Raw genomic sequence first — 21,054 nt, 5'->3', positions numbered from 1 at the left:
CATGAGCTTTCCGGGATGAAATTGAGCATGAACTGCGTGCCAAGAAAGCGTAACAACGGCAAGAAGCTCTTCGTTTGGTTGTACAAGTACGACCATGCATCTAATGGGCAATAGCAATGGCCCATAGCTCGTGAAACGTCTATGTCCAGGAAAATGTCCACCCAGCAGTCGTCCAGAATCGGTGTTCGAGGTCGCGCAGATCGCCAGAAATTGTTATCCACACTTCGTGCGCTTCTGCATGTAGATATAAATGTCTTGTACATTGCCACTGTACTCCTTAACCAGACCTCCAATATGCTTGATGTACGACCTTCGTCTTCGTGCAAACGGCATCGTGCATTTTGTCACGTGCCAACACAAATATTTGTGCCAGGCTGCGCATAAATAGAGCACTTTCGCCAGTTTGGAGTCCAAACTTTGGACAGACCGACGAGTCTCGAGAAACTCCTTGTCAGCTGCACGAAGATCCCTCGCTGCACATAGTTTACTGAAACCAAGTACAGAGGGGAAGAAGAACCAATGGAGACCAGCATCGGCAGCAGCGTCAGAGTGTTTGACGGCACCACGGACTTCCGCGTGTGGAGAGCGCGGGTGGAGAACGAACTCATGCGCTACCACTTGCTGGGCTACGTGATGGTGCGCGGTTACGACGGGAGTCAGTCGTTCACGTACAACGGGGAGGAAGTGCCACCCCGAACGCTAGTAATCCACGTGGACGATGAGCAGCAGCAATCAATGATCAAGGAGGAAACTTCTGGTAGTCGCAACACTGCGATTCAGCGGGGACGACTCAGTCGATGGGACGTCCTGGGGGAAAGTGCCGAGGCCAAGGGAATCTTGCAACGCTATTTGCATCCGGACGTGGAGGCGGCGATCCTCAACAAGAACATTTACGACAGCTGGAAGATGCTTTGTGCGCTTTATGACAACCGCAGCAACCCTGGAGCTCATGACGTGTACGAGATGCACCGAGTGCTGCACCACATTCGACTTGGTGACAAGAAAGCAGAGCCTGTGAGGGAGTTTATCACGCGGTGGGATATGCTCATGCAGCAATATGCGGTGGCGACGGGGATCGAGCTGACCGACGCGTTTCGCTCCGTGTCACTGACACAAACGCTTCCTAGTGCATGGAGGTCCATGGTGGCGTCATGGAGGGGGATCAGACCATTTGTACCGTATGCGGAACTCATGGAAAAAGTGGTTGCATCACGGGAACGACTGCAAACACAGACAGAGCCAGCAAGTGTTCCGAATGCCCTAGTAAAAGCTACAAGCAGCTCTTCCAACAGTTCAACGGACGTGCAAACTCCTCAATCGGCAGAGAAGTCAACGGATAAACCTGCGGCAGTAAAACCTGTAGCTCAACCTATCGCCAAGCCTTCAGAGAAGACAGTAGATACCTCAGCTAGCAAACCAGCAGACAAGCAAACGTCCAAACCAGTGAGTAAACCCGTTGAAAAGCCAGCAGAACAGCGCGCAGCAGAGGCGCCAAAAACTACCACAGCGAATCCGAGCAAGACAATTCCATCGCCTATTGATGTGACTAGTGCAACTGACAACACTGTCGACTTAACGAGTGGGGAGATACCAACGACTTCAGCAAAAAGCAAGAGCCCAACTAACACTCAATCACTTGACGATAACAGCAACACTCCCACGGAGCGAACGGAGAAAGCTCCTACTCCTCGATCATCTAAAAGTCCGACGACGGACGATGACAGACACGACAAGAGCGACAGCTACGAGAAACGTCACTCGCGTGATAAATACGACTCTGAGAGGGGATACGACAAGTACGCATCCTATAACCGCTACGAGAAGTCTCCGCGCAAACCACGCAGTAGATACGACAAGAAATACGATAGCTACGATCGCTTCGACAACTCCGGGCCCGTCTCGTGCTTCTACTGCCTCAAAGTGGGGCACCACATGAAGCGCTGTTGGTACTTGAAAGCCGACATTGAGAACGGCACGACCCACGATCTGCACAAGAAGTTTTCGTGCGCTGTGACAATCGACAGAAGTCAGTACATGGTGCACTGCCTTGAAGCGTATATCGACGAGGTGAATCGGGAGCGGGCAGCGTACGGGGCTTCGACGTCAAAGACAACCACGCCGCGGAGTCACGGCGACTACAACGTCGCTGAGAGTGTGGGACGCAACTACCGTCCGCAACAGCAGGAGTTCGTGCCACCACCACCGCCTGGTCAACCGCCAGCCTACGCGTTTCGAGAGCAGCAACAATCCTCGAGTGCAACCACAGGCACTGACTACCGCAAGCGCTCGCACAGCGTGTTTCAGACCACCGAGAGCCGCGTTTCGTCGCGTGACCCGCGTCTTAATCGGTCTAATAGCGTCTATCGATCCACGGACGTCGGCGAGGACTTTTCTCCGCGGAAACGAGCTCGCACTCCGTCGTTCGAGCGGCAACGTCAAGCCTATTATTGAGCGGGTCAGTGGTGCGACTGATGAGATGGCTTCGCCTCAGATTTCTCAGATTGAAAGCGCCTTGTGATTGGTTAAATCAATTCGTACTTATCAGTAACATTTCAGTTGTCAGCTGGTTTTGAGCTGACTGAGGGGGCTCCCATTTAGGCTAGAGAAAGGAATAGAGCTGCTGACGAGCACGCGACGGCGCGATCTGTGCGACGCGATAGAGAGCGGGGACTCGGTGCACGGCGACAGAGTGACAAGAAGGCTGCGCTAAGAGGTCTGGGAAGGACGGTGTCTAGTCTTCCGCATCCATGAAGAAGACAACGTTGTGGAGGTAAGGGGTAATTGCCGAAATGCCGTACCTGATTTTTAGGCTAGTGATGAAGCGACAGGGGCAACACTTTTCCGCCTAGTGGTTAAAGTGGGAAGGGGGTCGTGTAGTGATGCTAATATGCCGTTTGTTTTGTGATAATTTCCAGAAACAACAGCACCATGTCCACCAACGACAAGGGCGGCAGTACTACAACCACCACAACGACAACTGCCAAAACTGCCAAAACAACGAACAATAGTAGTAATTCTTCCAATGGTACACACAACAGCAATCGCGGGAGTCGTGGCAGTCGTGGCAGTCGCGGCAGTAGACGCAGCACAGGGAGCGCCACACCCGAGGGTGATGACAAACTTCCACCCGGCTGGACACGCAAAGAAAGCAAGTCGCAAAAAGGTCGCTACTATTTCATTTCCCCCGCTGGCAAGACACAATGGGTGCCACCTCCCATGAAAACATCGAGCGCCAAGATCAAAAAGACGTACAACTGGATGAGCGAAGTGGAAATTTGTTTCCAAGAGGGGCGACTTGGAGTGAGTCTAAGGGAAGTCCATCAGATGGAAACCATTCTGTACCCTCAATTCCAGGCTGAAGTGGATGATTTGCCCAAAATTAATGGCAAGGCGGGACCTGCAGAGCTTCACAACTGGAGTGTCAAACCCCACAAGCGACTGACGATCGGCATGCGCGTCATTAGCATTGAAGACACGTCACTGGCTGGACTCACCTATAAAGAGGTCGTGGCCAAGTTAAAGAGCGCGTCTCGACCTGTTCGTATCAAATTTGCAGATGTACAGAAGGGAACAGTAGAGGAGAATGGCGGTCGTAAATCCGACCCGGACAAAGCCAACAATGGCGCCGGTAATGATGCAGCAGCTACAGGATCGAGTGCATATATGCAACAAAAGCAGGAATACACACGTGTACTCGTGACTGGCGAACTGCATACGGAGATGTGGACAATTGAGAACAAGAAGATGCTGCGCTCATTAACTTGTATGCAACACAAGTGGAGTACCGTGTCTGCAGAGTTTGATGTCCTGAATACCAAGCGAATGGAACTGCGGAAAGAAAACGAGAATCTGAAAAACGACAAGGAAAAATACGAAGTCATGATGAAGAATCTCAAGTTGCAGGCGACTTATGCCATGGAAAACCCCGAACTTGTGCGGGCCAATGAACTAGCCAAGCGGAACACAGAACTAAACGACGACATATCGAAAATGAGCTCTGGAAACAAGCGACTCCGCAAAGAGAGAGATACACTGCAAGCTCAGTTAGATGAACTGGAAAAGCAGCTCGCAAAAGTGGAGCAGAAAGACAAGGATGAAGAGGAAGATCGTGTTCCGGAAGAAGATATCTTTGGTATTGAGCCCACAGCTCCTCCTAAGGAGCAACTGTCGGCATTAAAGAAGAAACGACGTGGACTTGAAGACGAACTGAACAAAGAACAACGCAAGGCGAACAAGGTGCAGAAAGAAATGGAGCAACTCACTAAGCATCTTGCCAGTCTCGGTAGTGAGGAGACAGGTCTTAACACATCGACATCTTCGTCCTCCTCTTCTCACCAATCGCAGACTGATGACAAGGACAAGGCCTCGCTCAGTGCGAGTGGTCATCACGAAAAAACGAGTAGTAGCAATGGTACTAGCAAGCCAAAATCGGAGTTTGCTGACCTCGAAGCGAAGATCTTGGAGCTGCGTAAGAAGCAGCGATCTGTGGTGGATACGCTATCCAAGGCAGCCCAATCGGGTGACCATAAACTTGCGAAGGAGTGTCAGCGAAGGCGTCAAAAGATCAAGGAAGAGCTTAAGGAAGCACAGGATGAGCTCCACAGACTTAAAACTAAGGGCAAGTCAGGGACAGCGTCTTCACGGGGCGACTCTCGCAAACCAAAGCCGTCGACCGAGTCGTCAAGCGACTCGAGTCGTCAGCGCTCGCCTTCAGACTCGAAGAAATCGAAACGTTCAGGGTCAATTAGCAAGGACCATTCGAGTCCGTCTACTCCTGACACAAGCGCTGACACCTCAACGCCTGGAAGTACTCGAGGGAAGATGCCGATGCTGAGTGGTTTCTTAGACAAGGGTCCGACCGAGTGGGCTGACCGCGGCATCATCAGCGGCATGAAGACCATGCGTGGCGCCCGTGAGCGATGGTGCGTTATCACCGCCGATGGATTCCTCAAATACTACAAGCGACGTGGTGATTCGGTCGTGCGTGGCGAGATCAACCTGGCCGACAAGAGTTTCGAGGTGGTGTGTGAGGATCTCAGATACGGCAAGGAGTTTGTGCTGTGTACGGACGAGCAGCAGTCGCATTTCTTCACAAAGAGCCCTCAGGAGCTCAACAATTGGGTGAAAACATTGCGTGCTGCGAACGCCTATTTACTCAATGCTGCTGCCCCACCACTACCGCCGCCTCGGCCTCGTGGCGATACGGACAAGCAGATGCTTGCTCGTGGCGACAGCAAGCAAGCAAAGGAGTTCAATCTCGACGGACTGGAAGAATCTTTGCCCGAAGAGGACGAGCAGTTTTATGGGCGTGCTACCTTGGGTTTCTAAAGAATTGGTGGCTGTTGCCGCTTAGTGCTGGCACTAAATGTAATGACTGGTTGTTATGTCACCCATCGCTTAGATCTCTCTCAACTTTATTGCTCCTGGGAAGTGTATCGCTCTGGGAACTGCTTTTCACTCGATTAACACCAAAAGTTTGCCACTTGATTCCCAAATCACATGAAATGCATTTCCGCCCGCCAAAACCTGAAACTTGTCAGGATTTTTGGCGTTTACTCTTTTCTCGACACGTTTCCTTCTGTGAAGAAATATCTTCGCTAGAGCGAAATGAAAACTATCTTACGAATGACTCTGCAAACAGAGGGTCTTGTAGCTATCATTGCAGCTAGCCTTGGTATACGGACAGACATCGGGTCTCGAGTCACTGCAGCTGCTTCAAAATAACCAAAATCAGTACGTGAAGACCGCACGAACATGTCTACAGCACAAAGTACTTGTTCCGTTCTTCCTCGCTGGCCGCAGACGTCGCCGCACCTCGGTTGTCATGCTGGCTAGGATACCACTGACCACCCTCGACACTGTTGTTGCCCGAGCGACGAGATGTGAAGCCGTCGTCGCTCGTCTTGCGACTGCGATGGGAGTTGCGGTTGCCGTAGCGATACCACGAAGTCGTGCCTGCAGGACGGTTCCCATCGCCAACGTCATGGGCCACACGCGAGCTCAGAGTCTTTGTAAACTGCTGCAATGCCAATGCGCTGTCCTGCATCTGCTTCGGCTCCTCGCCAGTAGCTCCGATCGTGTCGGTGTTTCTGCGTGGCGCTGTGCCACGACGACGGCTCTTGGTCATGCTAACCATATCCGGCTTCTCCACCGGAGCAGCATCTTCTTCCTCTTCCGGTTTGTCCACCTTGTGCACCATCTCATAGAAGAGACCACCCTTCTGTACTAGAGCATCATAGCGACCTTCTTCTGCAACGCGACCCGTGTTCAGTACCAAAATTTGGTCCGCATTCAGTGCCGTGGAGAGACGATGAGTCACCGAGATGATCGTCATGTTCATCTTGCTCGAAAGACGCTCCAACGTTGCCACAATCGACGCCTCGGTCTCAGGATCCAAAGCACTGGTAGCTTCATCAAGCAGCATCAAACTCGGGCGGCGACATAGAGCACGCGCCAAACAGATACGTTGCGCCTGACCACCACTCAAGTTGCATGTGGCGTGCTGACCCACGACCGTCTCAAAACCGTCCTTGAGGTTCTTGATGAAGTGGCATTCAGCCAGACGTGCAGCTTCTTCACAGTCAGCGTTCGAAGCGCTGATGTTACCGTAACGGATGTTGTCGTAGATCGTACCGTTAAGGATACCGCCATCCTGGAACACGACGGCGGTCTGGTCCATGAACGATTTCTTGGAAAAGTTGAAGATATCGTGGCCATCGAGACGAATGCAGCCGCCATCGGCATCCTGGAACTGCATCAAACAGGCCAACAGCGTACTCTTACCACAACCCGACGGGCCCACAACGCACGTGTACGAGCCACGAGGAATAGTAGCGCTCAACTCGTTGAGAATGTAGTTCTCGGACGCCTTGTCGTACTTGAACACGAGCTTCTCAACACGGAGATCATGCTCCATCTTGGGAAGCGGTGGCATGTCTTTGTCGTTTTCGTCCTTGCCACTGTTTGAGCCCAGTCCGACGATAATGTCGTCAACACGCTGCAAACTGCTAGCATTGCCGATAGCCACACGCATGAATCCACCCAGCACCGTCACAGGGTTCGACACACGACTCAACAGCGTGATAAATCCGAAGAATTCACCCGACGACAAGTCCTTGTGCCACACTTTCATCGCCAACGACGCTGTCATGATAGCCACGAAAATGTACATGGCAGACTCAATGTAGATCTGCACAATACTCGACCAAAAGTCCTTCGAGAACTGACTCTTACGCAGCGAAGCGCATGTCTTTTTAAAGCGCGTAATGAGCGGGTCCTGGATAGCGTAGGCACGCACAACCTTCTCACAACCCACAGCGTTCTGGAACTCCGCAGCAACGTAAGCATTCCTAGAGCCAAACTCCTTCGATCGCTGCGCTGCAAAACCCTGCGGGCCACTGGAAAGCAGCACTGCAGTAAAGGCAAACGACATGATACCGATGCTCACGTCCATGTACAGAGCGTAACTGAAGCCGAAAACCACAGCTAAAAGCGGATTCAGCAGGTTCCAGAACACAGCTTGCCATAGTGCGTTGACACGCGCGACGTCACTCGAGAAAAGATTGTTCAAGTCACCTTCCGAGCGCTCAGCGAAGAACTGGGTATCCTGACGCAGAATGATGTTCAGCAGGGCTGACTGCATCGACTCGGTGGCTTTGGAGATCATTTTAGACTGGAAGTAGCCCACAGCGTAGTCACCGAGCACGAACGGCACACACAAGGCCAGTACTCCTACGACACCGAATTTGAGCGTGGACTCGTTGGGTTCTCCAGAGTCTAAAGTATCGAATGCATCCGACAATTTGGCCAGGAAAATGGCCAGCGCTGGACTCACTGAGGCGTTGATACACACCACGAAGAAGCAGAAAATAAGGTCTGCGATCTGTGTGGACCAGTGCCACAATGTACTGCGGACGACGTCCATAATACCGTAGGCCAGTGTAGACGACGACGCGTCGATGTCGCGCAAATGGGACAAGAACTCCGTGGCCGAGAGTGTAGGAGGGCGGTAGTGGAGAGCTCGTTCCAGGAAGTTCATGAGCTCGTCACGCGTCATGTCGCCCTCGTCACGACCGCAGATGATCACCAAATCGGTCTCCATCATCTCAATGGACATGGCCGAGATGCCAGGGATACGAGCCAATGAGGCTCGTAGCGACTCGATGCTGATGCGAATGTGGTCGCCATTGGTGCGGAACTTGTGGAGTTTCTTGGAGAAGGTTCTGGCTCTGGGCTTAAGGATGAGACGACAAGCCACAATGGTCAAATAACCCAGACACAGCCAGTATTCCTTGTCCCCCATGACGTATCTCGAGCCGAGTAACACGACCATGGCCACAAGACACAGCAGATCGGCGATATTCGAGTGGGATCGGAAGAGAGCGAGGCGCAGACCTAGCACACGGATGACCATGTCGATGAAGTAGCAGAGCATCAAACCGGAAGAGAAGAGACGCGAGGCCTTGGCCGCCACTTCGTCATGGAACGAGTCCTTCTGGGTGAAGGAGATGGCCAAAACCTGCACGAAAAAGTCCAGGAACAGCGCGAATGTCTCCGAGTAGTGCCATTTACGAGAGTCGATCACGCGCAGGTAGAACAGGCGGTGGCCGTTGCCTGGAGCGCTGGACGCGCCCTTGATGGTGCGAGGGTCCGACGAGTCTGGCAACGGGCCGCCGATCTTGACGAAGCCGCCGCTACTTTCGGGCGGCACGCGCTCAAAGTCCGTAGTCTCGCTGCTCATTTCCAGCGAGGAGTGGACGGGAGTGGCCTCGAACGCTGCGGCCTTGCGCTGCATGCACGGGAAGCGGGAGAGTCAATCAGAGCCGACCTCCAGCAGCAGATGCAGGAATGCGCCCAGACCAGGCCCTTTCACTTGCGTTCTGTATGGGAACTGACCTATGTTGGGCGGGTGGAAATTTCAGCGGCGACAGGGAATTACTTAATTAGTCGCGAGTTGGCGTAAATCGGAGGGAGGTTGGGGGACGATTTTACCACATGTTGCAAAACGTCAGACTGGATATCTGACCTGATTTATGTCCAATCAGCATGGAGCAAGATGTCAGGGCAGGAGCATCCATGTTGTGCCATTGACGTTGTGCACAGGATTGTTGCTTTCCGAGGTAACAATGGCCGTGGCGTCGCCATCGGCGTGTTGTCGGCGATCTTGCCGCTAAAATGGGGCGGCAACGCAGTGACGGGGGGCTGCATTTGCCGCGACCTGCCGCGGAAGGGCTGCGCTTGACTTTTCTGCCGCATTGTGTGACAGCCTCTTGCGCTACAGCAAACCATGAAACGGTGTGGCAGTCTGCCAAGATCCTTCCTCGAAGATCTCTCTGCCCACACGGGTGTACGTAACACAGTGTTGTGTCGGGCTGCAACGTTAGCCACAATGCTAGCGAGCTAGGATAGTGCACCCGACTTACTACGTATAGTATGCCTGTGCTCATCGAACACCGAACGCAGCTCGTTTTAGATGTTCAGCTTGGTTAGTGAAAGTTGTGCAGCAAGTAACCTTAGTGTTTTAACACACCAGACTGTGCCTTTGAATCTTTTGCGAGTACATGTAGCAACTTGAAAAAAAATATTGGTTTGTTGCAACCGTTGTCGTTACTTCCACTCGTGTTGTTGCAGCCCATAGATCATTTTGTTAGAACTACATCTCAGCAGCAGTGTTGCAATTGTTCAATTCTTGGCATCCATGTCGACGATTACCCATGGAGGCTTGGGCAAGCTGCTCATTTCCTTAGCATAGCACTTCCATCACAAAACGCGCCAAAAAAAACTCTGCTTTTGTATTTTGGCGCCAAAACAACCATCTCACGCTCACTTTCGACCAATCCCCACTTCCCAAAATCGTCCATCACTCTTCTCCAACCGAAAGGCCTCGTCCCGTTCCGACATGAGCCGCAATCGGGACTACGGCGGGTCCTCCTCTCGCTACGCGAACGCCGGCACCTTCTCCATCCCCGACTCCGATTTCCAGCGCAGCGACACGCTCAAGCGACGTCGACAGCTTTCCCCTCCGCGTGCAGTCGCCTCCACTTCTCGCCGTTCTGCAGCTGCCAACGGAACAATCACCATGCGGGCCAGGTCCAAGTCCAAGTCGCGTGCACGAGCCATGGCTCGCAAAACGCCAGGCCAAGAGTTCATCGCACTAGGCAGCAATCGCGCAGCCAGCGCCACCACGATGAACACCAACAAGGCCAGGTACTACAATCGACCTGAGCCGTACCAGTCTGCGCCTCCACCCCCGTCGACAACTGCAGCCAGAGCGCGATCTCGCTCGCCCGGTGCGCGTAAGAGCCGTTGGGACAATGGACCGCAGTCGGCGAGTACAGACCGCCGCAACCTGTCGCCAGTATCGACCAGAACGCGCTCCAAGTCGGTCACAAGAGAAAAACACGACACAGAGGCGGCAATTCGTCATAGTCAGAGAGAACGCTCCAAATCAGCGGCCAGACGCACTGGTGGGGCGCCCATGCGCAGTCGGAAGGAGCAAACGACGTCATATAGAGGCAGTAGAGCCACAGAGAGCACTGAAACTCGTAGTGGAAAGAAACGGGAGCGGTCCAAGTCCAAAACGCGCGAGCGTGGACAGGAACGGGAGCGATCTCCGAGTCGTGGACGACGTTCTAGACGCTCGAGAGCTGTTGACACTAGCGACGAAGAGGAGAAATCGGCTAGAAAGTCCTCGCGTAGTGGTCGACGTAGCGGTAGTAGTCTCCAGGAGATCGAGGACGCCATTGCAGACACTGAACAGGAATTAGAGCCGAAGAAAAAGGAGCTGGACGAACTCAAAGAGCAACTGGAAAAGCTTAAGAAGCGCGTCGAGAACAAATCGATCGAGGTGTACGACATTGAGGTGGAGCTGGATATGTTGAAAATGCGTCGAAAGCGGCGGCTGTCAACGCATCGCAGTGATAGCAGTCGAGAGGATAAAAACTCGAGACGATCCAGGAGCAGGAGCAAGAGCAAACGACGTGAAACTCGACGATCCAGTAGCCACTCGCGAGCTTCCAAGCGTCCGTGCATCGTGGATGAAGACGACGAAGGCAGTGATGACGATGACTGTGTCATTATCGACCCAAATGAAGTGAAACAAGAATTAGAGAACAATGCTGCGTCAACCAAGAGTGCAGTCGTTCCAGTGGAAGACTCGATGCCTGACCACTTCTGGGGTCGCTCTAATGTACCGAAACTACTGGCAAACCACCGCTTCCGTGCCATTCCAGACGGCAGCTCTCGCAAGGGCCGTCATCTAGCCTTTAACCCGATCCAGCCCCAAATCTTCGCTACAAGCCCTGACGAAGGTGGGCTTATTTTGTGGAGCTACCAACGTCAGGACCAAGACATCGCCAAGGTTGTGACTCTCACGCCACCTTCATTCCGTCGTGATAATCCTTGTGCCGAGGCCATCTCATGGAGTCCCGATGGCAACCGAATGGCGATGGCTTTCCGTGATCCTTTGGAGGAAAAGGGAGAGTTCTGCATTGTGCAGCTCCATCAGCTCAAACTGGAAGACAGCGACATGCCACAGCCCATTCCACGTGACCGTATGACATCAAAGCGCACTGTTCTGCATTCACGGGGTATTTCTGCGATCGACTGGGTGCCAAGTGGGTTTGGATCGGAGACTACAAGCCATCAACTGGTCACTACGGGCAACTCGGACCATGCCGTTGTACTCTGGCAAGAACACGAAGACAGTCAGAATGGTGGCTTGGACTTGAAGTTTACTGTGCTGCACCGAGACCACCGCAGTGAAGTCAAGTCGCTCTGTGTTCACTCTCAACGCGACTGTCTGTATACTGGTGGCCTTGACGGATTGTTGATCCGCTACGACATCAAGAAGGGTCGCACTGAAGTTGTGATGGAGCGTCGCAAACCTAGCATCTCCAAGATCAACGCGGTGCTGGAGCATCCACACAATCCAAATCTCCTGTTGGTCAGCTCCGTGGAGCAGAGTAGACACAATTTGTTGATGCACGATCTGCGTCAGCGCTACGACCGCAACGGGATGTCACTGACATGGGAAGGAAGCTCCATGAGTCAGTATGTTGTGCCCCGGTGGTCGCCGGCAGGTTATCACGTCTCGTGTGGCAGCAAGACCGGTGTGGTGAACATCTGGGACGTGCGTATGCGTGGTGAAAACTACCCTGCGGTGCTGCCGCAGCAATCTCTTCGCGTGCACCGTAAGTGCTTAGTTTTTTTCGTGGCTATTTGTTGTATGCAAGTGTATTAACGTGCTTTTATTCTTTTATTTTTTTTTTTAGATAAAACGGTGTTGCACGCTACGTGGCACCCGCGATACGACGCCATGTTCAGCGTCTCCCACGACCGAACGCTCGGTTTGCTCACGTTCCGATAAGCTGGAAAGTGCTCTTGTTGCAGAGTTTAGTTTAGGTTAATGTAGAGCGATGCAATTCACCACGACTGGACAGTGCTTTTGAGCTGGTCACTGCAATTTTGAAGTTGCGTCTGATGCTGTAGTGGCTTTTGCACCTAAAAACACGGCGCTGTATTCTTGTTATCGATGTTGCTTTTTTTCGAGTTGAAGTGGATACCACTCAGTGATGAATGCCATCCAGTCAATGTGGTTGTCCAACTGTTGCACACTGCAACTCTCAGTGTAAGAAGATGAGCATTCGGTCACGACAAGTTGCAACACAATGAGATGATAGCAGCATAGTGTTCTAAAGAAAGCTTTTGGTTTAATGAACTAGTGGCGCTATCAACCCTGACAAACTTTTTGCATTCTCGTAATCCTGCGTCATCTACCGTGATGACCAAGGGCAGTGAGATGGGAATGACGCTCGCGTAGCGTCTTAGTCATGACGTCACTACAGACTTGGGTTTTGTAAGCAAACACCGAGGAAATTCACGCATTGTATCCTCGATCATCCATGATTGGGCTCGACACCAGACTCACAAAGCCCCATACAAAGTGCAGGTTTGTAGCCTACCTACCCATTTGCCAGGCATGTTCATCAACACCAATTTTTCACACAACGTGCGGCCAGGAGCGCGTGTAGGATTCATTTGCAGTTTTGCCGAAGTGAGCAGAAGCACGAGTCATGGCTACGGATCTGTTGCAGACCTACTACGAGTGGGCCAATGCCACCGAGATCAAAGTGCTCGACTGGGTGGACCCCGACGGGGGTTGGAAGGTCCACCCTATGGCCGACTACCCACTAGCCGACTTCGCCAGCGTCCTTGCCATTTGCGTTGGCTACATCCTCTTTGTCGTGTTCGGATCGGTGAGTTGCACATTCGAAAAGGTCTTGTCATTCTCGTACGGTGTCTCTAAATTTCTGCTGCTACCAGGCTCTCATGAAACTAGGCATCCCCGCGATCAAAACTAGCCCGATCCAGTTCATCTACAACCCCATTCAGGTCATCGCGTGCTCCTACATGTTCATGGAGACGGCCATTCAGGCCTACCGCAACGGGTACTCTCCAGCCCCATGCAACGCCTTTAAAGCCGACGACCCGGTCATGGGCAACGTGCTCTACTTCTTCTACTTGTCCAAGATGCTCGATCTGTGTGATACTGTTTTTATCGTTGTGGGCAAGAAATGGCGTCAACTGTCGTTCCTGCACGTGTATCACCACCTCTCGGTGCTGATCATTTACTACATCGTCTTCCGCGTGGCGCAGGACGGTGATTCGTACGCGTCGGTTGTGCTCAACGGATTCGTACACACCATCATGTACACGTACTACTTCGTGAGCGCGCACACCCGCGATATCTGGTGGAAGCGCTACTTGACGCTGATCCAGCTCATCCAGTTCGTGACCATGAATGTGCAGGGTTACTTCATGTACTCTCGCCGCTGCCCAGGTATGCCCCCGATGATCCCGCTCATCTATTTGGTGTACGTTCAGTCGCTGTTCTGGCTGTTCGTCAACTTTTACGTGCGCTCGTACGTCCTTGCGCCGAAGAAGGTTTCCACTGCTAAGAAGAGCCTGTAAGATGGTCCGAGAGGAAGCGCAAACCGTTAGACCTCTATGGTCTGTATGATCGCCTCCAGAATACAATGAAGACGTTAACTTGATCAATCCGGACAACCTACTAGTGCAAAAATTGTATCTGATGCCTTAGAAATCGTATCTCTTTAGTATGCACCTAACGAGCGTTAAATGCCGGCTAATACAGAGCGCTACATTTAGGTGCGTCTTTGCAACCTCGCTGAGTCGCGAGCAATACTTCAGCCACGGACACTGAGTATCCTAATGAAGTTTCAAGCGCTATCGACAGCAGGCAGCGCTTGCAGGCGATGCATAGTTCTCGTTATCATTCTCTTTGGGCTTCCTGGTTTACCAAAGCTCCTCGTCACTTGCGTTGCTACTGCTATCACTTACGCATGCGGCAGCTTTAGAAAAGCGCGTATTTTAGCCCTTGCAGATAAAACTTCCAGCAATCCATAACCAAATGCATTGGGCGAGCTTCGAGGGCTCACCGCTTTCGGGTTATGCACGCTCAAGCGAGCCACATCGCCGTTAGCGCAGTCGCCATGACCGCCACGTACTTGACCACAGCGCTGCAATGCCACGCACAGCGCGTCATCACCACCACCAGAATTGTTTTAACAGGCTAGCAACCGCGTGCACAAGCCGTTCCTCGCTGTTACAGCGCTGAGCCTTTAGCCATACCTACTCCATCAGCGTCGTCCGCGATGAGATAGGGCAACACGGCACACGCTTCCAGCAGCAAGATGGATGGCGTTCAATACTCTGTGTCTATCCTCTGTGCCGTTGGGTGGCCCTGGTTGTTTCGAGAACCCTCTGCGTCATCGAAGGGCGCAAACTGCTTTGCGGAAGGCTTCAAGATGGTGATGACAGCGGCGCGCTGTGGCTAGTGATGATACATGACATCATAACTCGGCGCTGAAATTCATCGATTTCCCCTCCGTAATCCGATTCACTTAGCCCCATTATGGCGGCGATAGTGGCACTTGGATCCGAACCCCAAACCGCCGGATGGTGCTTCGCTTCGAACTCTATTGACACGCAAAAGTGATTGGCGGCAACTGAAGCGGCCTCTTCATTCGCGCTTTTGCCGGTTCGCACGTCCATCGACCACCTCGCCAACAAGAAGCCATGTCGACTAAGCTGTTGCAGAGCTACTATGAGTGGGCCAACGCCACGGAGGCCAAGCTGCTCGACTGGGTCGACCCTGAAGGAGGCTGGAAGGTCCACCCCATGGCTGACTACCCTCTGGCCAACTTTGCCAGTGTCTACGCTATCTGCGTTGGCTACTTGCTCTTCGTTATCTTCGGCACGGTGCGTGCATCAATGTCCCCATTCCGACGATCTTGGCAATTGTTCTCTAATTTTATTATCTTCTCTTTTAATTTGCTATTGATCAGGCCCTGATGAAAATGGGAATCCCCGCCATCAAGACGAGCCCGATCCAGTTCATCTACAACCCTATCCAGGTCATCGCGTGCTCCTACATGTGCGTGGAGGCTGCTATCCAGGCCTACCGCAACAACTACTCCGCTGCCCCGTGCAACGCCTTCAAGGCTGACGACCCCGTCATGGGCAACGTGTTGTACCTCTTCTACCTCTCCAAGATGCTCGACCTGTGCGATACGGTCTTTATCATCCTCGGCAAGAAGTGGAAGCAGCTCTCGATCCTGCACGTGTACCACCACCTTACCGTGCTCTTTGTCTACTACGTGACGTTCCGCGCTGCTCAGGACGGCGACTCGTACGCTACCATTGTGCTCAACGGCTTCGTCCACACCATCATGTACACTTACTACTTCGTCAGCGCCCACACGCGCAACATTTGGTGGAAGAAGTACCTCACGCGCATCCAGCTCATCCAGTTCGTGACCATGAACGTGCAGGGCTACCTCACCTACTCTCGCCAGTGCCCGGGCATGCCCCCCAAGGTGCCGCTCATGTACCTCGTGTACGTGCAGTCGCTCTTCTGGCTCTTCATGAACTTCTACATTCGCGCGTACGTGTTCGGCCCCAAGAAGCCGGCTGTGGAGGACTCCAAGAAGAAGCTGTAAGGGCGCTGAATAAGGCAGTTTATCCCTCAATTCTTCATTGTAGCAGTCTATGAACACATTATGCTTTGTAAAGGAGAGAAGTAGTGGCAGCTCGTGTTGGCATGCACAGCGCCGCCTAACAAATACATCCCGTATGAAAGCTATCTACAGTACTTGAGTGTTGCGCAATAATTGCAATTATTGTCAAACAAAAACAGTGTCGACTCTACAAGCACTAACTTGTGCTGGTCAAGAAGGACAACTCACTCGGCCAGAAGCTGGTGCGGATGCCGAAACTGCGTCCACAGGACGGCTGCATGACCACCTGGAAGCGCTTGGCCGGCTCTGTGGACGATTGCTCAGAGAGATGATCAAGCAGGATCAGTTTAGAGGCTTCGTGTGCCACTTCAACGCGAAGTTGACATTGGGATGCAGATGGGATTCACTGTTAATTGACGTTTTTTTATTGTGAATTCCGTCCAAATTTGCCGATTTGGGTCTGTTTGAGGTCCGCCCATTCCTCAGCTCTGCTCCTCGCACTGTTAGACCGAGATATTAAAGATAAATAACAAACTAAAGTAAAAAAAAATAACTGTCCATCCTAATATGAGACTTGTTTGCGAATAAACTCGAGCGGTTGTGCTAAAGATGAACCCAACAACTTGTCAGTTGCCCAAACATCTGCCTCACGATTTTGAACCGACACAGTTTTGCTATTGTGAGTTCTACTCAAAATAGATTGTCTGATTGAGGGATATTGCTGATTGCAATTATTGATTGGATCAATTTCACAATCCACAATCTTATTGCGAATATTGCCGCTGTACTCCTATAGGCCAATCAGAACCATTATATATTGATTCCACCAATATGACTAATGCCGTGCGTTGCCCGGGAAGCTCTGGATATTTTTTGCGTTAAAATAAAAAAATGATAAAAAAGCAACATTAAAAATGTGCTTTCTAAAAACTATTTTTAAAAAGTTTTTTTTTAGTCTACTAGAGGAGTCTAGCGAGTGTATTAGGAAAGCATGTGCTCCTGTGAGCAGCATGTTCTTTCACAAGGACGCTGCTGACACGTACGGCTGGGCCAGGCTCGTTGCGCTCAAGAACTTTCCGTTTGCGCATATCGACGACCCTGTGATCCGTACTGTCGTACGATACAAAGCAATGGATCGCAAGACCCTGAAAAGAATGATTTCGCTTGTTGGCGTGGTGGACATCAAGATAATGCATGAATTATCAGGTGAAAAGTTTGCTCTTGTCTTTGACGGCTTCACGGATGCTGCTGAGCACGCTATTGCCATTTTCACTGCCACGAAAAATGGCATACGATTGCTGGCATTCTCTCCTTTCCTAGATGAGGCGTCGATGACTGCAGCTGAGCACGTTGAATTCTTAGACATGGTTCTCGATCACTACAAGCTGGACATCGCTAATATGGTCGCCATCGTAGCTGATAACATGGAAACCAACAAAGCAATTTCCCGTCGAATTTCGGTTTTATTGATTGGATGTGCGGCCCACCGCTTCAATCTTGCTGTTCGCAAATGGTTAGAGCCGCAGATGCATCTCATTAAAAAGGTTAGTGCTTTAATGAAAAAGCTGAAGACTGGTGGCTAAGCTGAAACTACATGGATGTTATTACAAACCTATTCCACTGCACGAGCTTCGATGGAGCGGCTGCTACCGCGTGTGTGAAGCGCTTTGAGGACCTGCAGCCGTACATGCACCTGTTCATGGACGACTGTACAGTCGAAGACGACGAAAGTGACGGTGACGACTCCACTACCAACCCAAATGCCAAAAAACCCCGGCGTATTCCACTTGTTGACCTCATACCCTCACCAAGCGAGCAGCGAAAAATCTTCGCGGTACTCAACGAAATGAGTGCTTTTGACGTGATAGCATGCCGGCTTCAACGCAAGGATGTGACAATTACTACCGTGCGCGACACCTTCGATGTTGTTTTGGATGACCATGAAGACATGGATTACTATTTGGCCGCTGGTGGAGAAGTGGTTGAGTGTCCAGACTTTGAAGCAGGGTTGGCCAAGATTCAATGTGGAGCCGAAAAAACGCTGCTTGTACCGGAGAGGCATGCAGTTGCTCGTTTACTGCGCTCACCGGCCGGGCAATCTGACCAACGGCGAAATACTGTACCAGCGTCGCTCTCGAAGCGAAAGAGAACTGCTGGGGAGCTTGACCAAGCAATCGCTAAGAAGGCACGAAATCGCGGGACAAAGGAGTCCAAGTACATCGAAGCTAACTGGATCCCGACGACATTCGTGGTGGCGGAGCGATTTTCCTCGATGGTCAAAAGCTCCATAGGGTACCTACGGAAAAGTATGAGTGCGTCCACTTTGGAAACGGTAATGTTTCTAAAGCTAAACTGGGACTTGGTTACACTCGGATCCGTATCAGCTGCAATTGAAAACTCCAAGAATACAGAGTGGAGCAACCAGGTAGATGACATTGACGCAATGTAACGGATGCACGAATCTATTGACAATCATCCCACTTGAGACTGTAAATATTGCAATAATTGATTGTGATGCAGTGGGGAGAACAATAAATAAGCAATCTATATTTCTATAGCTCTGTGCGAGGAGTCCTGTGGTCGAGTTATGATGTCCAATCTAGTTTGCAATCTCGTTCTAGATGAGTTGAACGAGTGGTGTTCCATGTTGCTGAAGTTACTTATACGAGTTTCTGGCGGATATCAGGGGCTACATTAGCACATAGTGCAAACGAAGACCACAATGTGGTTATCGGAACGAACATAACCGCTTCTCTGATTCTCGTCACTGTTCATTGTCATTTAGATACCTGTCGCTTGCAATTGCAGTGACTAGTACTGCTGGTATTGAAACATTGACGCGATGCACCAGACCTCGTGCCACAGTCATACATGTACACGCACCTCTCCCAGCAAGACCTCTTCCCATTTTTTATATTACAACAGCTGGTCTTGAACTGGAATTTGTTGTTCAAGTGGTGGGTTCGAACCAAGACATTTATCGATTGGTGGATGTGGTTAGGCAAACATTCCGTATGGTTAACCCACTTTTCTCGATTACACGGTTTTGCTAAAGACCTCTAATGCAACAATAAATGCCTTTGACCCTATATCGATCTGGACAGCTCCATACTCGTCGAGTTTGATCAAGAGCTCTTGTGGGGGACAGTCTTGTGTAGGCTTAGGATCTTGTCGAGCCAAGCTGCTTTCTTAAATTCCTTGGCGAATTTGGCTTTGAACACATCAAGTGTTCGGACAAATGCATTACCTAGATTATTAGGCCGATAAAAATTATTGAAATGAGGATACTTACCCATCGGGCAATCGCTCATCGAGGCTACCATAACGTTAGCCTCGTGATTGCTTGGTTGCGGATGCTCTGTGGCTCCTAGACCAGCAATAGAAGCATTACTGGATCCCACAAAAAGCCGTACACCGTCCACTAAGCTACAAAAACAAAACCAAAGACCGAAAAGAATAAGAATTAAGTCTAAAACTATAGCATGGAAAACCTTTGTTGGATAAATAAGAATAATTTACGCAATGTTTTCGTGGTTTCTGGATCTTCAGACCTTGACTGCGATGTCAGCTTTCTGTAAAAACTGAAGCAAATCTTGGTCTGAAGATCCGTTGATGCAGACTTCTTGGCCATCAGACAGTAAAACTGGAACACCTTTTGCAGCACGATCAGGCGTGCTAAAGCCACTGCATCTGATGTGACGATAAAGAAGCTTGCGTAAATAAATACATTTGCACTGTATAAACTAGACAGCATCTCGCGAAGACCAGCTGTCGTCGTGTCTGATGTTTTTTTGTAGACCATGTGGCCTTTCTACTAGATGCACACATGGTGTGTGCCGACTGTTCCAGTAACTATTCATCTTCGTTGGAGTCGGACCTTGGGCCCCGGCCAAGGAGGCGGAGCCTCCCCGCGACGCTGGCCACCCTCTCGGGCTTGGTGAGCCGCCACCGGCTGGTGGCGGGACCGATAAGCTGCATGTTGCATGTTTCTGATAGTTTCTGATAAGCTTTTAGGAGAAGAATGCCAACTCCTAAAAGTAATCCACTAATTGGGGCCTATAACCTATCACATGGACCCTTATAAACTGTCAACCCCGACAATACGTAAGCCGTACGTATTTCAGTCATCATCATCTGCAAGTTTTCTAAGCTTCTCAACTATATTTCTGAGTTCAGAGAGGATCTGGAAAGAAAGAACTAATGCCGCGTGTAACCCGGGAAGCCCTGGATATTTTAAGGTACCGGCATTTACCGGTAAGCTTTTAGATGCTGGTCACACAAAGTCTCAACGAAGTAGCACTTCTTTCGGCAGGTGAGAAAACTCCAACCTAACATAAATCATAGAGGCCTTTGAGAGGCGCCTTGACACCCGGAGCGTAGCGGAAATCTGTCAGGGGACGGCGCGTAGGCCGGAGTAGATTCCGAAACGGGGAGCTAATATCTTTTTATCGAAGCCTTGCCCGCCATGAGCGCACCGAAATTGGCGGTGCAAACGAGGAGCTCACGGATTGGCTTAAGTACGGTTCTCATCAATTCGCACGGGTTTTGAAAGACTCTCGCACCAGTGGGAGAAGTACGCGTTATCGACATGAACACGTTCGACTTTGACTTCTGGCAAAGTAACGCCATGTGTACTTTGGTGTCATGGCCAATAAATTGGATACCACCAACGGACTTTGGTCGGAAGTCCACAGTAGCGGGCGGTTATGGTTGAATATGATCATTTTTCCGACATTACTAGAAGTTTGTATAAAGTGTAGCAGCCAATAGAATAAAACTTGCCAATTTTAAACCAATCATTCGACGTTATCAATGAAATTTTGTCTAATAGTATAGCCAGGAAAATGGCAAGTCATGTACGCCAGCCGTTCCGACGTATCGTGTCGGAATGCCCCGCAACATATCTATACCTCCTCGCAATAAGCAAGTGAAAAACATATCACTTGCATATCTGCCACCTATCCGACAAGAGGCATGGGCTTGGAGGAGTTAGCCCCCATAAACACAAAGCGTG

General features: G+C 51.0%; 9 protein-coding genes across 9 annotated transcripts; 7 read left to right on the top strand and 2 right to left on the bottom strand.

Annotated features, from left to right (window-relative positions):
- Positions 1–371: 371 nt before the first annotated feature.
- PPTG_09719 (hypothetical protein) lies at positions 372–2,550 on the top strand. The gene has a single exon (XM_008904740.1). It carries the CDS (start codon positions 520–522, stop codon positions 2,449–2,451), a length of 1,932 nt encoding a protein of 643 aa, XP_008902988.1. The 5' UTR covers positions 372–519; the 3' UTR covers positions 2,452–2,550.
- On the top strand, positions 2,550–5,568 carry PPTG_09718 (hypothetical protein). The gene is made up of 2 exons (XM_008904739.1): positions 2,550–2,770; positions 2,916–5,568. The coding sequence occupies exons 1-2, from the start codon at positions 2,748–2,750 to the stop codon at positions 5,326–5,328; spliced, it is 2,436 nt and encodes an 811-aa protein (XP_008902987.1). The 5' UTR covers positions 2,550–2,747; the 3' UTR covers positions 5,329–5,568.
- PPTG_09717 (hypothetical protein) lies at positions 5,120–8,888 on the bottom strand. The gene has a single exon (XM_008904738.1). It carries the CDS (start codon positions 8,792–8,794, stop codon positions 5,759–5,761), a length of 3,036 nt encoding a protein of 1,011 aa, XP_008902986.1. The 5' UTR covers positions 8,795–8,888; the 3' UTR covers positions 5,120–5,758.
- Positions 8,889–9,834: 946 nt separating this feature from the next.
- On the top strand, positions 9,835–12,533 carry PPTG_09716 (hypothetical protein). The gene is made up of 2 exons (XM_008904737.1): positions 9,835–12,191; positions 12,273–12,533. The coding sequence occupies exons 1-2, from the start codon at positions 9,899–9,901 to the stop codon at positions 12,365–12,367; spliced, it is 2,388 nt and encodes a 795-aa protein (XP_008902985.1). The 5' UTR covers positions 9,835–9,898; the 3' UTR covers positions 12,368–12,533.
- Positions 12,534–12,848: 315 nt separating this feature from the next.
- On the top strand, positions 12,849–14,192 carry PPTG_09715 (hypothetical protein). Its single transcript, XM_008904736.1, has 3 exons — positions 12,849–12,949; positions 13,020–13,256; positions 13,324–14,192. The coding sequence occupies exons 2-3, from the start codon at positions 13,074–13,076 to the stop codon at positions 13,969–13,971; spliced, it is 831 nt and encodes a 276-aa protein (XP_008902984.1). The 5' UTR covers positions 12,849–12,949; positions 13,020–13,073; the 3' UTR covers positions 13,972–14,192.
- Positions 14,193–14,907: 715 nt separating this feature from the next.
- Positions 14,908–16,261, top strand: PPTG_09714 (hypothetical protein). The gene is made up of 2 exons (XM_008904735.1): positions 14,908–15,282; positions 15,369–16,261. The coding sequence occupies exons 1-2, from the start codon at positions 15,100–15,102 to the stop codon at positions 16,020–16,022; spliced, it is 837 nt and encodes a 278-aa protein (XP_008902983.1). The 5' UTR covers positions 14,908–15,099; the 3' UTR covers positions 16,023–16,261.
- Positions 16,262–17,050: 789 nt separating this feature from the next.
- Positions 17,051–17,623, top strand: PPTG_09713 (hypothetical protein; the record flags this gene model as incomplete). Its single annotated transcript, XM_008904734.1, has 1 exon — positions 17,051–17,623. The coding sequence occupies one exon, from the start codon at positions 17,051–17,053 to the stop codon at positions 17,621–17,623; it is 573 nt and encodes a 190-aa protein (XP_008902982.1).
- An 11-nt stretch (positions 17,624–17,634) lies between these two features.
- On the top strand, positions 17,635–18,489 carry PPTG_09712 (hypothetical protein; the record flags this gene model as incomplete). The annotated part of the gene is made up of 1 exon (XM_008904733.1): positions 17,635–18,489. One exon carries the CDS (start codon positions 17,635–17,637, stop codon positions 18,487–18,489), a length of 855 nt encoding a protein of 284 aa, XP_008902981.1.
- A 676-nt stretch (positions 18,490–19,165) lies between these two features.
- Positions 19,166–19,671, bottom strand: PPTG_22564 (hypothetical protein; the record flags this gene model as incomplete). Its single annotated transcript, XM_008904807.1, has 3 exons — positions 19,166–19,287; positions 19,333–19,356; positions 19,623–19,671. 3 exons carry the CDS (start codon positions 19,669–19,671, stop codon positions 19,166–19,168), a joined length of 195 nt encoding a protein of 64 aa, XP_008903055.1.
- Positions 19,672–21,054: the final 1,383 nt, after the last annotated feature.

Source organism: Phytophthora parasitica (assembly GCF_000247585.1).
Source record: "Phytophthora parasitica INRA-310 unplaced genomic scaffold supercont2.18, whole genome shotgun sequence".
Taxonomy (NCBI): Eukaryota; Oomycota; class Peronosporomycetes; order Peronosporales; family Peronosporaceae; genus Phytophthora; species Phytophthora nicotianae.
This window is presented reverse-complemented; position numbering and strand designations above follow the sequence as displayed.